This window comes from Rhinopithecus roxellana, chromosome 16, assembly GCF_007565055.1.
Source record: "Rhinopithecus roxellana isolate Shanxi Qingling chromosome 16, ASM756505v1, whole genome shotgun sequence".
Taxonomy (NCBI): domain Eukaryota; kingdom Metazoa; phylum Chordata; class Mammalia; order Primates; family Cercopithecidae; genus Rhinopithecus; species Rhinopithecus roxellana.
In genome coordinates, this window is record NC_044564.1 from 15,564,618 (window position 1) to 15,578,157 (window position 13,540).

Consider the following 13,540-nt stretch of genomic DNA (forward strand, 5'->3'; position numbering starts at 1 on the left):
AGAGGTTGCAGTGAGCCGAGATTGCGCCACTGCACTCCAACCTGGTGACAGAGTGAGTCTCTGTTTCAAAAACAAAGACATCTATAAACATCAAAAAATATGGCTGGGTACGGTGGCTCACGCTTGTAATCCCAACACTTTGGGAGGCTGAGGCGGGTGGATCACGAGGTCGAGATCTAGACCAGGCCGGGCATGGTGGCTCACGCCTGTAATCCCAGCACTTTGGGAGGCTGAGGTGGGTGGATGACGAGGTCAGGAGATAGAGACCATCCTGGCTAACACGGTGAAACCCCATCTCTACTAAAAATACAAAAAATTAGCCAGGCATGGTGGCATGCGCCTGTAGTCCCAGCTACTCGGGAGGCTGAGGGAGGAGAATGGTGTGAACCCGGGAGGCGGAGCTTGCAGTGAGCTGAGATAGCATCACTGCACTCCAGCCTGGGGCACAGAGTGAGTCTCTCTCAAAAAAAAAAGAGATCGAGACCAGCCTGGTCAACATGGTGAAACCCTGTCTCTACTAAAAACACAAAAATTAGCTGGGTGTGGTGGCAGGCGCCTATAGTCCCAGCTACTTGGGAGGCTGAGGCAGAATTGCTTGAACCCAGGAGGTGGAGGTTGCAGTGAGCCGAGATCGAGCCACTGCACTCCAGCCTGGCAACACAGCGACACTCTCTCAAAAACAACAACAACAAAAAAACAAAAATAGTTCGCCACGTATGTTAAGACAGTACTTGCATATAGTGCCTTTTTTTTTTTGAGACAGAGTCTCACTCTGTCACCCAGGCTGGAATGCAGTGGTGCAATCTCAGCTCGCTGCAAGCTCCGCCTCCCGGGTTCACTCCATTCTCCTGCCTCACCCTCCCAAGTAGCAGGGACTACACGTGCCTGCCACTAAGCCCAGCTATGTTTTTTTTTTTTTTTTTTGTATTTTTAGTCGAGATGGGGTTTCACTGTTAGCCAGGATGGACTTGATCTCCTGACCTTGTGATCCACCCACCTCAGCCTCCCAAAGTGCTGGGATTACAGGCGTAAGCCACCACCTCCGGCCGCCTTTTTTTTGAGACAGTTTCACTGTGTCACCCAGGCTGAAGTGCAATGGTGTGATCTCGACTCACTGCAATCTCTGCCTCCCGCATTCAACCGATTCTCATGCCTCAGCCTCCCGAGTAGCTGACTACATACAGGCTTGTGCCACCACATCCGGCTAATATTTTTAGTAGAGACAAGGTTTCACTATATTGGCCGGGCTGGTCTTGAACTCCTGACCTCAGGTGATCTGCCCACTCAACTTCCCCAAGTGCTGGGATTACAGGCACATAATACCCTTTATAAAAATGCTCCCCCAAACCTACATCAGGGCACTATCTTTAGATAGTCATCAGAAAAAACAATGCACAGGAATTCTCACATTCTTCAGCGAGAACTTTGGTGTCTTTTTATCTTTTAACCCTGAATTATCCACAAGTTAATGCACTACTACTTCGATTATAGGAGGAAAACATCTTTGTTTTTCCAGTCTCCATTTTTCTTAGTTTATTTTCTTCATGTTTCTCAGAGTACATGGACCCAGAACATTCACTCTATTATGAATAATTCAGCATCTTACAAGTCACCCTCCAAGCATGACAGATTAAGGCAGCCTGGTACGGACATAATCGCATGTATGGCTATAAGGAATATGCAACAGAAAATCAGATTCCAACCAAGCAAAAGTCTGCTTGGTTTTTTTTTTTTTTTTTTTTTTGAAACAGTCTCACTCTGTCACCCAGGCTAGAATGCGGTACGCGATTTCAGCTCACTGCAACCTCTGCCTCCTGGGTTCAAGCGATTCTCCTGCCTCAGCCTCCTGAGTAGCTGTGGACTACAGGTGCGCATCACACCTGGTTAATTTTTTGTATTTTTAGTATAGATGGGGTTCACCATGTTAGCCAGGCTGGTCTCGAACTCCCGAATTCAGGTGATCTGCCCACCTCGGCCTCCCAAAGTGCTGGGATTACAGGCATGAGCCACCGCGCCTGGCCTGCTTGGTTAACTATTCTTCCAACTTTACCAGCTGCATTCTCAGTCATTTAAAGGATATAGGAATGGAGGCCAAAACAGACCATTTGGGGGTCAGGGATGCCATGTTTTCTACTGGGGCAATTTCATGGGGCACTGTGCCTTGTGAATGACAGTGAGTGGAAGACAAAGGATTCTCCATATTATTCCAGGATGGGAGGCCATTCAACTGGAACACTGTACACTTTGAAAGACCTCAAACTATTCCCTAATGCTGGGACTCAGCCGGCAACCCAAGGGAGTACTGTTCATCTGCCACCCAGGCTTGGTGTTAGGACAGGAGAAAGCAGGCCTGTAGGCTGGAGGCAGTCACAGGGCTGTCAATGCAGACAAAGTAATTATCTCTCGAGTCTTCGCTGAGCCACATATGGGGACCACACATCACAGTCTTCACTCCTGCAAGGTCCACAGTCCTGTCCTTCTGGAGCACCTCCTTATCCCTCCTGTTCTAAAAGCCTCTGGCGTGTTTCCATCACAATCTCCTCCATTATTTCTGGCTTTAAGATGTCTTTGATCTGAAAGAGGGAAAAAGGCATTTGTTCAGAAGAGAAACCAACCATAAACAGACCACCAAGCCAATCCAAACATAAATCAAGCCGTTAACATAAACTTTCTGTATTCCTTTCATGTCTCAGAGACTAAGCGTTACAAGATATGATCTGCTCAAGCAGCCTGATACATCAGCAAGATTCTCTGGGATGTAGCCGACAAGAACAATTATTCTGACATACATCCAAAAGCTGGCTGAAATTTGGGGTAAGATGCAGTCCGAGGTTGCTCTCATAAACGAGTCCCACCTGACACCTCCAGCCCCAAAATCCTTAAGACTGACATTACACATTGAGAATACTGCAAGAATCTTAGGGAAAGATCTACTAGACACTCATTAAGGCTGTTTGAGGCCAGTTCATACTGATGGATGTTTGGAAAGTATTGGGGAGACACGCATATTGTCTCTGAGCAAACAACAGAGCAGCTCACAGATCAGTGAAGAAGCGAGAGGTCCTGAGGAGAGTACCTGATGTGGAAGGGATGCTTCATAGCAGTAGAGGATGCTGGTATCATACAGCATCATCCTCTGAGTTACCAGCGAGATGACACAGTTCCGAAGCCGGGATATCACCTCTCGATCAGCAAGAGAGACAGGCTATCAGGAGACACAGAGGAGAAGGGAAGGGAAATATAAACAGGACCAAAATACGTGACCAGCCACAGAAAATCACAAGTAAATTACTTATGACTCAGAAAATATCACCCTGGAACTCCAAACCAACCAAACAGCTAACTCCAAGGGAGATTAAAAGGAATGGGGCAGGGCGCAGTGTCTCATGCCTGTAATCCCAGCACTTCAGGAGGCCGAGGCGGGTGGATCACAAGGTCAGAAATTTGAGACCAGCCTGACCAACATGGTGAAACCCCATGTCTACTAAAAATACAAAAATTAGCAGAGCATGGTGGGACACGAAAGTAATCCCAGCTACTCGGGAGGCTGAGGCAGGAGAATCTCTTGTACTCAGGAGGCGGAGCTTGCAGTGAGCCGAGATGGCGCCACTGCACTCCAGCCTGGGCTACAGAGTGAGACTCCGTCTCAAAACCAAACAAACAAACAAACAAACAAACAGAAAAAAGAATGGCTTCTTCAGTGGCTCTTCGGCTTTACCCTGCAACTTTGCCATCGCCACCAACAAACATCAAACCATTCACCGAGTTCATCTCCTTAGAAGAGAGAAGATAATATGCGGTTCATGAATACACCTTGATGGAAAGTCAAAGTGACTCAGCCTCCAGCAGTAATATAGCTAAAAACAACCAATTTCACTGGCCACAAAAACACAGCAAAGACTGAGTCCCATCCTTCCCACCGACAGTGGCCAGTGTTTGCTCACCTCCAGGTTTGCAGTGAAGCCCCCTGCTTCCTCTTCTTTGTGCTCAGGTGTTGGGTAAATCCAGATGAAGCCATTGTTGCCGAGAATCACGGAGGCACCACATGGCAAATCATGGAAGTGGGTCTTCTGCCGTTTCACCAGGGAGGGGGAAACCTGGACCAAAACCCCCTGACCTAGCTAAAGAAATACACCACAAAGCTAGGTCACTGCAGGATCATCAGTGGGATGAATGAAAAGGAGACTACAGAATACACATCCTAAGTATATTCAAATTGGTGCCCTTCCTGTTTACAACTGCTGTCGCCTATACGCACACCCATAGTACACATTTTTGCAGAGAGCACTTGGGGACTCAGAGGCTATTCATATATCCCAGCAGAAGGTGACTTTCAATGCTCTTCTCTGTCATTTCCCTTTAGTCTCCCTTGGACTCTAAGCCAGAACTCATGTGCCAGACATTAGAAAGGTTGAAGCCAACGAGGGAGCTGGAGCCTCCTGCCAGTCCAGTAGCACTGTGTTGTTCCAGGACCCTAGCTCATACCTGAACCCCAAACACTCATCTTGCCTGTGAGATGTGTGCCTCTGGGTAGGTAAGGAGCTGGGTGGAGCTGGGTGCAAATCCATGTCTGGTCCTGGCAGGCCAGCTCAAGTGCATGTCCTGCCAAGGGCGAGTCCACGGGACCCAGGGTTGCGAAAGTCAGCATACTGCAGCAGTCCTCTGCCTACTCCCTGTACACGAACGTGGCTGGCTGCAGCCACTCCATTGAGGGAAGAGGTTTTTGTTCCACTCAGAAAATAAAAATGTTCACCCAGATAAAGCTAAGAGACTAGTAAATCCTAATTTGTTTTAGGAAGTATGCTCTCCTTAAAATAATAAATAGCTTCAACAATGCAACCTCGTACAAGAAAAGCAGTGAAATTCCATTTAGAGGCTCAGATGACAGAGCAAGCTTTGCCAGCAATAACATCCACTGGACTCACTGGACGCTTGTCCAAGGGTTGTTTCTCCAGGCCCAGCCTCCCTTTGTTCCCAGGACCGCCTCAGCCCCGGCCCCAGTACTGAGCTGCAGCGCCCCCTGGAGGGAGAGACAGCTGCACCTCCCAGCCCACAGTTGGAGGGGCTCTTCTGTAGGAAAGAGTCAGTCTCCCTGGAGAAAAAAGATAAAACTTGTTCTTTACAAGGCTACTGGCCCATGACCCTGTGAACCCTGACCTGTGAACCCTGACCTGTGAACCCTGATGTTATGTTTAAGGAACACGATCAGTTTGTGGGATGCCAACCTCTATTAATGCTTAGCTACTGGGGTTCTTTAGGCCAGAATTCCAGAGAGCTATAGGGATTCAGAAAGAGCCTTGCAATCTCAGTAGGCAAACAGGAACATCAAGAGCCCGACTTACTTTTCCATATTTCAGGCTCCTCGTGTGCAGAGAGACAGCTCCATCAGAGAACACTGCCTGGACCTCAGCCTGGCCAGGGTGATGAAGGAACAAACAGTAGCCTCGGCCACACACTGTCCTGTCCTCTGCAGCCTCTGCCCCTTGACCCCACGCCTCCATCTTTTCCTCCCCTCTCCAATGGTCCAGGCTCAACAATCTTAGACCCAGAGGACATCACTGTGACCTCATCTCTCCCCTTGGTTGTCATGAATATCTTTTTTAAAAAAATAGACAGAAGGCCAGGCGCGGTGGCTCATGCCTGTAATCCCAGCACTTTGGGAGGCTGAGGCAGGTGGATCACCTGAGGTTGGGAGTTCCAGACCAGCCTGACCAACATGGAGAAACCCCGTCTCTACTAAAAATACAAAATTAGCTGGGCCTAGTGGCACATGCCTGTAATCCCAGCTACTCAGGAGGCTGAGGCAGGAGAATCGCTCGAACCCGGGAGGCAGAGGTTGTGGTGAGCCGAGATCACACCATTGCACTCCAGCCTGGGAAACAAGAGCGAAACTCCGTCTCAAAAAATAAATAAAATAAAACAAAATTAAATTAAATTAAATTGAAGGCCAGGCATGGTGGCTCATGCCTATAATCCCAGCACTTTGGGAGGTCAAGGTGGGTAGATCACCTGAGGTCAGGAGTTCGAGACCAGCCTGGCCAATATGGTGAAACCCCGTCCCTACTAAAAATACAAAAATTACCAGAATATGGCACACACCTTAATCCCAGCTACTCGGGAGGCTAAAGCAGAATTGCTTGAATCCGGGAGGCGGAGGTTGCAGTGAGCTGAGATCACGCCACTGCACTCCAGTCTGGACAACAGAGCAAGACTCCGTCTTAAAAAAAAAAAGAAAAATTTTAAATAACATAAAATAGAGACAGAGTCCTGCTCTGTCACCCTGGCTGGAATGCAGTGGTGTGATCAGAGCTCACTGTAGCCTTGAGCTCCTGGGCTCAAGCAACCCTCTGGCCCCAGCCTCCGGAGTAGCTAGGACTACAGGCATGTGCCACCATGCCCGGCTAATTTTTTATTTTTATTTTTTTGTAGAGAGGGGGTCTTGCTATGTTGCCCAGGCTGGTCTTGAACTCTTAGGCTCAAGCAATCCTCCCTCCTTGGCCTTCCAAAGCGCTACGATTATAGGCATGAACCACCACACTTGGCCTGTCATTAATATCTTGGTGTGAACAACACCTCTTCCACTCCCTGGGCTAAAAGTTAACATCATTAACAAAAGCCTAAAGCACAGGCTACCATAAGTTACAAGACCCAAAGAAATGATTTAGCAGCAGGTCTGAACAAGAGCTGGGGAGTCCGCCTGAGTTAAGGAGACTGAGAAAGGACACAGCAGAGCCCGACACTTGGTCTAATGGTTCTTCCATCAGAGACATACAATGGAAGGCCCATTTCCCAGCCCCACAGAAAAGCATGAAGAGGCTGCAGTGCAAAGCACAGGATACACTGATGAGGTCCCCTTCCTGTAAGAAACCTCGCATTGCAAGCTCATCTTCTGCAGATCTTCTCCTCTGAAATATACAAAGAAATAACATTACTTAAGCCAGATCCTCAGAAAGGTCTCCATCGCTTCTTTCTCTTTCACTTCCTTTTGAGATTTTTGAGGCCAACCACAATATTCAAACACTGAGAACTATGGCAAAAGTAGGTAACCTGAGCCACTTGAGGGGAATGAGTGATAATCACGACTTTCCATCTCAAGAGACTTTTCCACAGCCCTTTTCTCTTCCTCTTTCCCTCTCTTCTCTGAAGAACATTCAGACCCCTCCCAATCTCACCCAGCCAACATTTCCACACTCATCTTCCATGACAGCTCTCTGTGGTCCGGCAGGACCAGACTAACTCCTGCTTGCATATATCTCTGCTCACACATTTCCCTTTATCTCACATTCCCTGAACTAGTCATTTAAAGTCTCTCCATCCTTCCAGGATCAACTCCAATGCCTGTCTTTCCTACGAGCTTCTCTCACTGGAATTAACCACTCCTTTTGTATAACCACAGCTTATTTATTCTTCTACTGCCAGATACTGGGTCAGTTATCTTACATCCCCTGCTAGGGAACTCAGTCGTGCTTGGCACTCGGCACAGAGCTTGGCACAGTAAGCCTCTCTGTAAATACATGCTGGACTGAAGATAAAGGTGAACCATGGTATTTTACAAAAGGCTGTGGCTTAGTTACTGTGGCTGTCTGGAATAACCAAATGCCTTTCAATTCACAAAAAACTAATGTAAAGACAGCTTTCCAAGGAACATCTTCACTGTGCAAAGCTGATACGTCCAGAAAAGGAAAACTATTAACAACAAGCATCTAAGAGCTTCTCTCCCCAACTCTCTGTTGGGATCCCACCCCATGGATGTTGCTGATCCTACCATATGCCAACTGCTCCCTCTTTCGGGAGACCTGGACAGGGTGAAAAGTCTACATACACATCCAGGCAGCAAACTTCACAGCAGACAAACAGGAGTCAAAGGGGTAACCTCACTGTAAAGCAAAGTTCTCTGGTGGAACAAAGGGTCCCACAGCTCCCCCCACCCCACTGGGCTCTAGTCCATGGCCCCAGCTGTAGCCCTTACCAGCTCTCCTCCAGGAAGGTTCATGGACGAGAGCAGCAAGACCGAATCCAGCCTGGAGTTGGTCTCCACCTTCCACCTCTTCTGTTGAACCTATAAGCCAAGTTCCACACCTGGACACATGCTCCAGGGACAGGAGTTCACATCTTAAGTAACCAGTAAGGCTGGGTGCGGTGGCTCACGCCTGTAATCCCAGCACTTTGGGAGGCCGAGGCGGTGGCTCACTTAAGGTCAGGAGTTTGAGACCAGCCTGACCAATATGATGAAACCCTACTAAAAATACAAAAATTAGCCGGGCGTGGTGGCAGGTGCCTGTAATCCCAGCTACTTAGGAGGCTGAGACAGGAGAATCGTTTGAACCCGGGAGGCGGAGGTTGCAACGAGCCAAGATTGCGCCACTGCACTCCAGCCTGGGCAACAGAGCAAGACTCCATCTCAAAAAAAGAAAAAGAAAAAGAAAAAGAACCAGTAATCCCAAATCGAACAAGACACATATTTACATCAGAGGCCACACAATAGCCAAATGCAACGAATGCCTTTTTCATGTAACTACAAGTGGAATGACTGTCCCATGAACGAAATCGCCAGCCTGCCTCGACTTTGTAAACACCAATCTGATATTGACGTTACCTCTGTGATTCTTCCCACTACAATGTCTCCTACTTCACCAATGTATCTGAAAGATAAAACACAAGGGATTCGTGCATCTGTGAGCAGACTGTCTGACAAGACCACACACCATTTGAGATGTCGGTTCAACAGAGTGAAAGCCTTGAATAGGCGTCACATTCAGCAAATTCATGTAACTATATTGTCTGGACTTATTTTCAGAAATTGCTAACTTCACACATTCCTCCATGTATAAAGTCTCCATTAACTATCCTCAAACAAATCGCTATTCCAAGTAGTTCATTTAGCCGAAAAAAAAAAAAAACCCTATTTTGTTCAATTACGTGACACTGAAAAACATGACACTGACACATTTTCCTGTGGCACATGGATGAGTTCTGCAACAGCCAAAGGAAGAGAAAGGAAATCTGAGCCAGACGCCAACCACATGAGTCTGCTCATGTCACCTCTACTCACTCACTGCCCGCTCCTCTCAAGCCCCTTTGCTAGCTCCTCATCCACAATTCTAATGAGACGTACTCGGTGCTGAGGCCAAGTCCTTAGACCTCTTCACTTTTCGGCCACTCAATCTAATACCATTAAAATACCACTCTGTGCTGTCACTGTGCCACTCTCCTGAATTCCAAATCCTTCTCAACTGCCAGCTACCCAACTCTGCCATTTAGATGACTAATAGGCATTTTCAAATGCATCACGCCCAAAACTAAGCTTTCTTGCAGCCCCCTCCAGTCCTCCATAGCAAACCGAGATAGGGGATGAGTTATCCCCATCTCAGTCAATGGTGACTCCATCCCCAGTTGCTCAGGCCAATAAACCTTGGAGAGTTCTTTGATTCCTCTCTCTCTCTCACACTTCAGAACAAGTCCAGTAGCAAATCCTGCTGGCTCTACCCTTAAAACATATGCAGGAAATAAAAGGCATCCCAAATTGGAAAGGAAAAAGTAAAATTATTTCTATTCACAGTTGACTGGGTCCCATGTACAGTAAACCCCAAAGAATACAAAACCTAACAACTTTTCATGATTTCAAAAAAACACTCAGAAAATAAAATCTATGTGGATTCCAATCACTCCTCCACCTTCCACTGCTACCACCTTAGTCGAAGCCACCATCTCTTCAGATCATGAGTATGGTCCCTAATCCACCTCCCTAAGCTTGCTCTATCCCCCTTCAATCTCCCATCAGCAGCCACAGTGAGCTTAAGTCCAGATCAAGTCCCTCCTCTGCTCCACCCCTTCCAGGGGCTTCCCAGATTACACAAAGTAGAAGCCAAAATGCTTACTCTGGCTACAAGGCAGGCCCATGTCTGTCCACCTCAGCTTTCTGCTCATATCTGCCCCTACTCTCTCCCTCACTCACTCTGTTCCAACCTCACTGGCTTGCTTTCTGGGGCTAACCTTCATTGAATGCTTCTAGGTATCAAGCCCTGTGCTAAATACTTTACATGCACCATCTCACTGAATTCTAAAGAAAATCCTAGGCCAGGCGCAGTGGCTCACGTCTGTAATCCCAGCACTCTGGGAGGCCAAGTGGGGGGAAATCTTCTGAGGTCAGCAGTTCGAGACCCGCCTGGCCAACATGGTGAAACCCCGTCTCTACTAAAAGTATAAATAAATTAGCCAGGCGTGGTGGCGAGTGCCTGTAATCCCAGCTACTTGGGAGGCTGAGGCCGGAGAATCGTTTGAACCCGGGAGGCAGAGGTTGCAGTGAGCAGACTGTGCCACTGCACTCCAGCCTCGGCAACAGAGCGAGACTCCATCTCAAAAAAAAAAAAAAAAAGAAAATCCTGTGAAGTAGGCCATGCTATTATACTCACTTTGCAGAGGAGGTAACCAAGGCTTGGAGTGGTGACATAACATGGGAAAACCTCTGAAGCCTGCACTGATCTGCACCACCCCACCTACATTCATGGTCAAAATCTCAGACTTACAGCATGACAGGGCAGGCAGGGGTGGGGTAGGGGATATGGAGGGGGCAGAAAAAGCCTGGTTGTACAACCTGGATGCCACAAGAAAGGGAATACACACCTTTTGTTCTCACCTGGTTTTCAAAGCTTTCACACAGATCAACTTATTTACTCTCTCCACAGAGCCAGCAACAGATGCAATGAGCTTCTCTTCTCCCATATATGTTCCGTGGCCCCTGACGCAAGGCAAAGATACAAAGAAAGGATACCAGGGGTAACTCGAGGTGACCTCTCTCCTTTCAAGAACAATGTGTTCCTCAAAGCTAACAAGCTCCCCCTGCAAAGCCTGGCTTCTGTGCTGGCTGCTTCCTCTGCCTTCAGTGCTCCTTCTCCAGACTGGCTACTTGGAAATCACTCCTCACAGGTCTGCTCAGGTGTCACTTTCTCCAGCAGGCCTACCTTGACTGTGCCATTGGAAACACAGCCCACCCCGTTGCCGCCACTCCCCCCACATTCCATTGACCCTGCTCCACGTTTTTCCCCATTGCATTATTGCCTAACATTCTCCATTAGAATTCCACCAGGACAGAGATTTTTCACTCTGCCGTTATATCCTAACTGCACGAAATGTAAATATATGTTGAAAGCATTATTGAAAGAATGAATCTTAAGATTTCCTGGCCAGGTGCGGTGGTTCACGCCTATAATCCCAGCACTTTGGGAGGCCGAGGTGGGTGGATCACGAGGTCAAGTGTTTGAGACCAGCCTGACCAACATGGTGAAACCCCGTCTCTACTAAAAATACAAAAATTAGCCGGGCGTGGTGGCGTGCGCCTGGAATCCCAGCTACTTAGGAGGTTGAGGCAGGAGAACTGCTTGAATCCCAGAGGTGGAGGTTGCAGTGAGCCTAGACTGTGCCACGGCACTCCAGCCTGGACGAGAGTGAGACTCCGTCTCATTAAAAAAAAAATTTCCGGCCGGGCGCGGTGGCTCAAGTCTGTAATCCCAGCACTTTGGGAGGCCGAGACGGGCGGATCACAAGGTCAGGAGATCGAGACCATCCTGGCTAACACGGTGAAACCCCGTCTCTACTAAAAAATACAAAAAAAAAAAAAAACTAGCTGGGCGAGGTGGCAGCGCCTGTAGTCCCAGCTACTCGGGAGGCTGAGGCAGGAGAATGGCGTGAACCCGGGAGGCGGAGCTTGCAGTGAGCTGAGATCCGGCCACTGCAGACCAGCCTGGGCGACAGAGCAAGACTCTGTCTCAAAAAAAAAAAAAAAAAAAAAAGTCCTAGGGGCTGGGCATGCCTGTAATCCCGGGCAGATCACCCTTGAGGTCCGGGGTTCGAGACCAGCCTGGCCAACATGGTGAAACCTCGTCTCCACTAAAAATACAAAAATTAGCTGGGCATGGTGGCAGGTGCCTGTAATCCCAGCTACTCAGGAGGCTGAGGCAGGAGAACCGCTTGAACCCAGGAGGCAGAGGTTGCAATAAGCCTAGATCCCACCACTGCTCTCCAGCCTGGGCGACAGAGAGACTCCATCTCAAAAACGAAAAAAAAAAATTTCCTAGGATCCACTAGCCTTAAACTAACAGGTTAAAGGGCAATGCTATGAATGCTGTGCCCCCTGTATATATACATGTACAGAAAAAAACGGTTAAAACGCTAGTGTTATCTATGATGATGATATAATGGCTGGTTTTACTTCTTTTCTTACATAATTATCTCATTTAATCCTCATTACCGTATCATACTGTTATTATCACTATCGTACAGATGAGGAAACTGACCGTGGAGAGGCAATGCCGCTAATAAGATGTGATGGTAGCAGGACTGGAACCCCAACTGTCTGACTCAAGAGCCTGTCCTCTTAACTACAACACACTGTACTGCACCCCTTAGATTCAAATGTGTATAAATGGGTGCATTCAGCACAATTTAACTGTTTGCCCGAACAATTACGGATTCTAAACTGAAGAGGAGGCGGCCAAGAACACCCACCGTCCCCTCAGAGAGCTGAAAACTGGAAAGAGAGCCTGCGCCTAACTCTCCCCGGTTTTCCAGGTCTCCTACAAGGAAGGCTCAAAGATTTGGACCTCAGGCAGAAGACCCAAAAGTCACAGCCACCAGAGGTCAGGAGTGGAGGGTTTCAGGGAGCTGAGACAAATGCAGAAGGGGACACACAAGACGCAGGGGGCAAGAAATACGAGGCTCGGAAGGGAGGCGAGTAGGATGCGCAGACGAAGTGCCTGGGGTCCCGCGGGGAGTTAGACACACAGGGATACGAGGCCTGGACCACGTGCAGAGAGCCCTGAAGCCGCTCTGTGAAGCCTCGACTCCCCCAAGTCCCCACGTACCGCATGAATCCCGTGTCCGTAGTGATTGTGTCCCCCGGCACCACTAGATGTTTCTTAGTGTCGCGACCCAGTCTCTCGCTAAGAGGCTTGCGAGCCGCTGGAAGCCTCATCTCCATCGCCATCTTGGCGCCAACGAGTTGCGCAGGCGCAGTTCAGCGGAGAGCCGCGATATCCGACTCCGCAACTCCTGGCCGCGTTCGGAGGGGCGGGGAAGGGCGGGGACTCAGAGCAGCTGCCAATGAGAACTCACGGCCTAGAGGCCATGTTTACAATTGGCAACGATAACGCGAACCCGAAGGGAAGGGAGCCGAGCTGCCATGTTTACTATTGGCAAGGGAGCACCCGTGGAATAACACAATCTCACGTTGTGTGGCGTGTGACTTTTTACCAAAACTGTCTTGTACTCACCATCCCATTTATTGTTTACAAGGGTTAGCGATAATTAAGAAACGGACCTCTGAGTTTCTGTCCAATTCTAAGCCGCTGAAATCCGGTATTTTCTAAGAGAGAGCTCAAAAGGATGAGAGATGGGATCTACAGAAAACACCATTTGAACAGAGAGAAGAGCCCCTTTCCACACGGTTCCTAGTAGCCCCAGTATTCTACATTGCTGCCGCCCCGTGGGTGCTGGCTCAGCATCATCATCTATACCTCCAAATCGGGCTCCAGATACTTCTCAC

General features: G+C 48.5%; 1 protein-coding gene across 1 annotated transcript; it reads right to left on the bottom strand.

Moving 5' to 3' along the window:
- Positions 1–1,376: 1,376 nt before the first annotated feature.
- EXOSC2 (exosome component 2) lies at positions 1,377–13,004 on the bottom strand. Its single transcript, XM_010360951.2, has 9 exons — positions 12,861–13,004; positions 10,637–10,738; positions 8,597–8,642; positions 7,970–8,059; positions 6,840–6,905; positions 5,343–5,411; positions 3,945–4,121; positions 3,077–3,205; positions 1,377–2,573 (listed from the first exon to the last, which is right to left on the bottom strand). Exons 1-9 carry the CDS (start codon positions 12,980–12,982, stop codon positions 2,493–2,495), a joined length of 882 nt encoding a protein of 293 aa, XP_010359253.1. The 5' UTR covers positions 12,983–13,004; the 3' UTR covers positions 1,377–2,492.
- Between the last annotated feature and the right edge of the window lie 536 nt (positions 13,005–13,540).

Excerpts from the sequence above, each read along its gene's own strand:
- EXOSC2 (XM_010360951.2), bottom strand. The coding sequence starts at position 12,982 with ATGGCGATGGAGATGAGGCTTCCAGCGGCTCGCAAGCCTCTTAGCGAG. Across the intron at positions 6,906-7,969 it reads ACCTTCCTGGAGGAGAGCTG|AGGAGAAGATCTGCAGAAGA; the intron begins GTAAGGGCTACA and ends TGTATATTTCAG. Across the intron at positions 3,206-3,944 it reads GCTTCACTGCAAACCTGGAG|CCTGTCTCTCTTGCTGATCG; the intron begins GTGAGCAAACAC and ends GTCTCCTGATAG.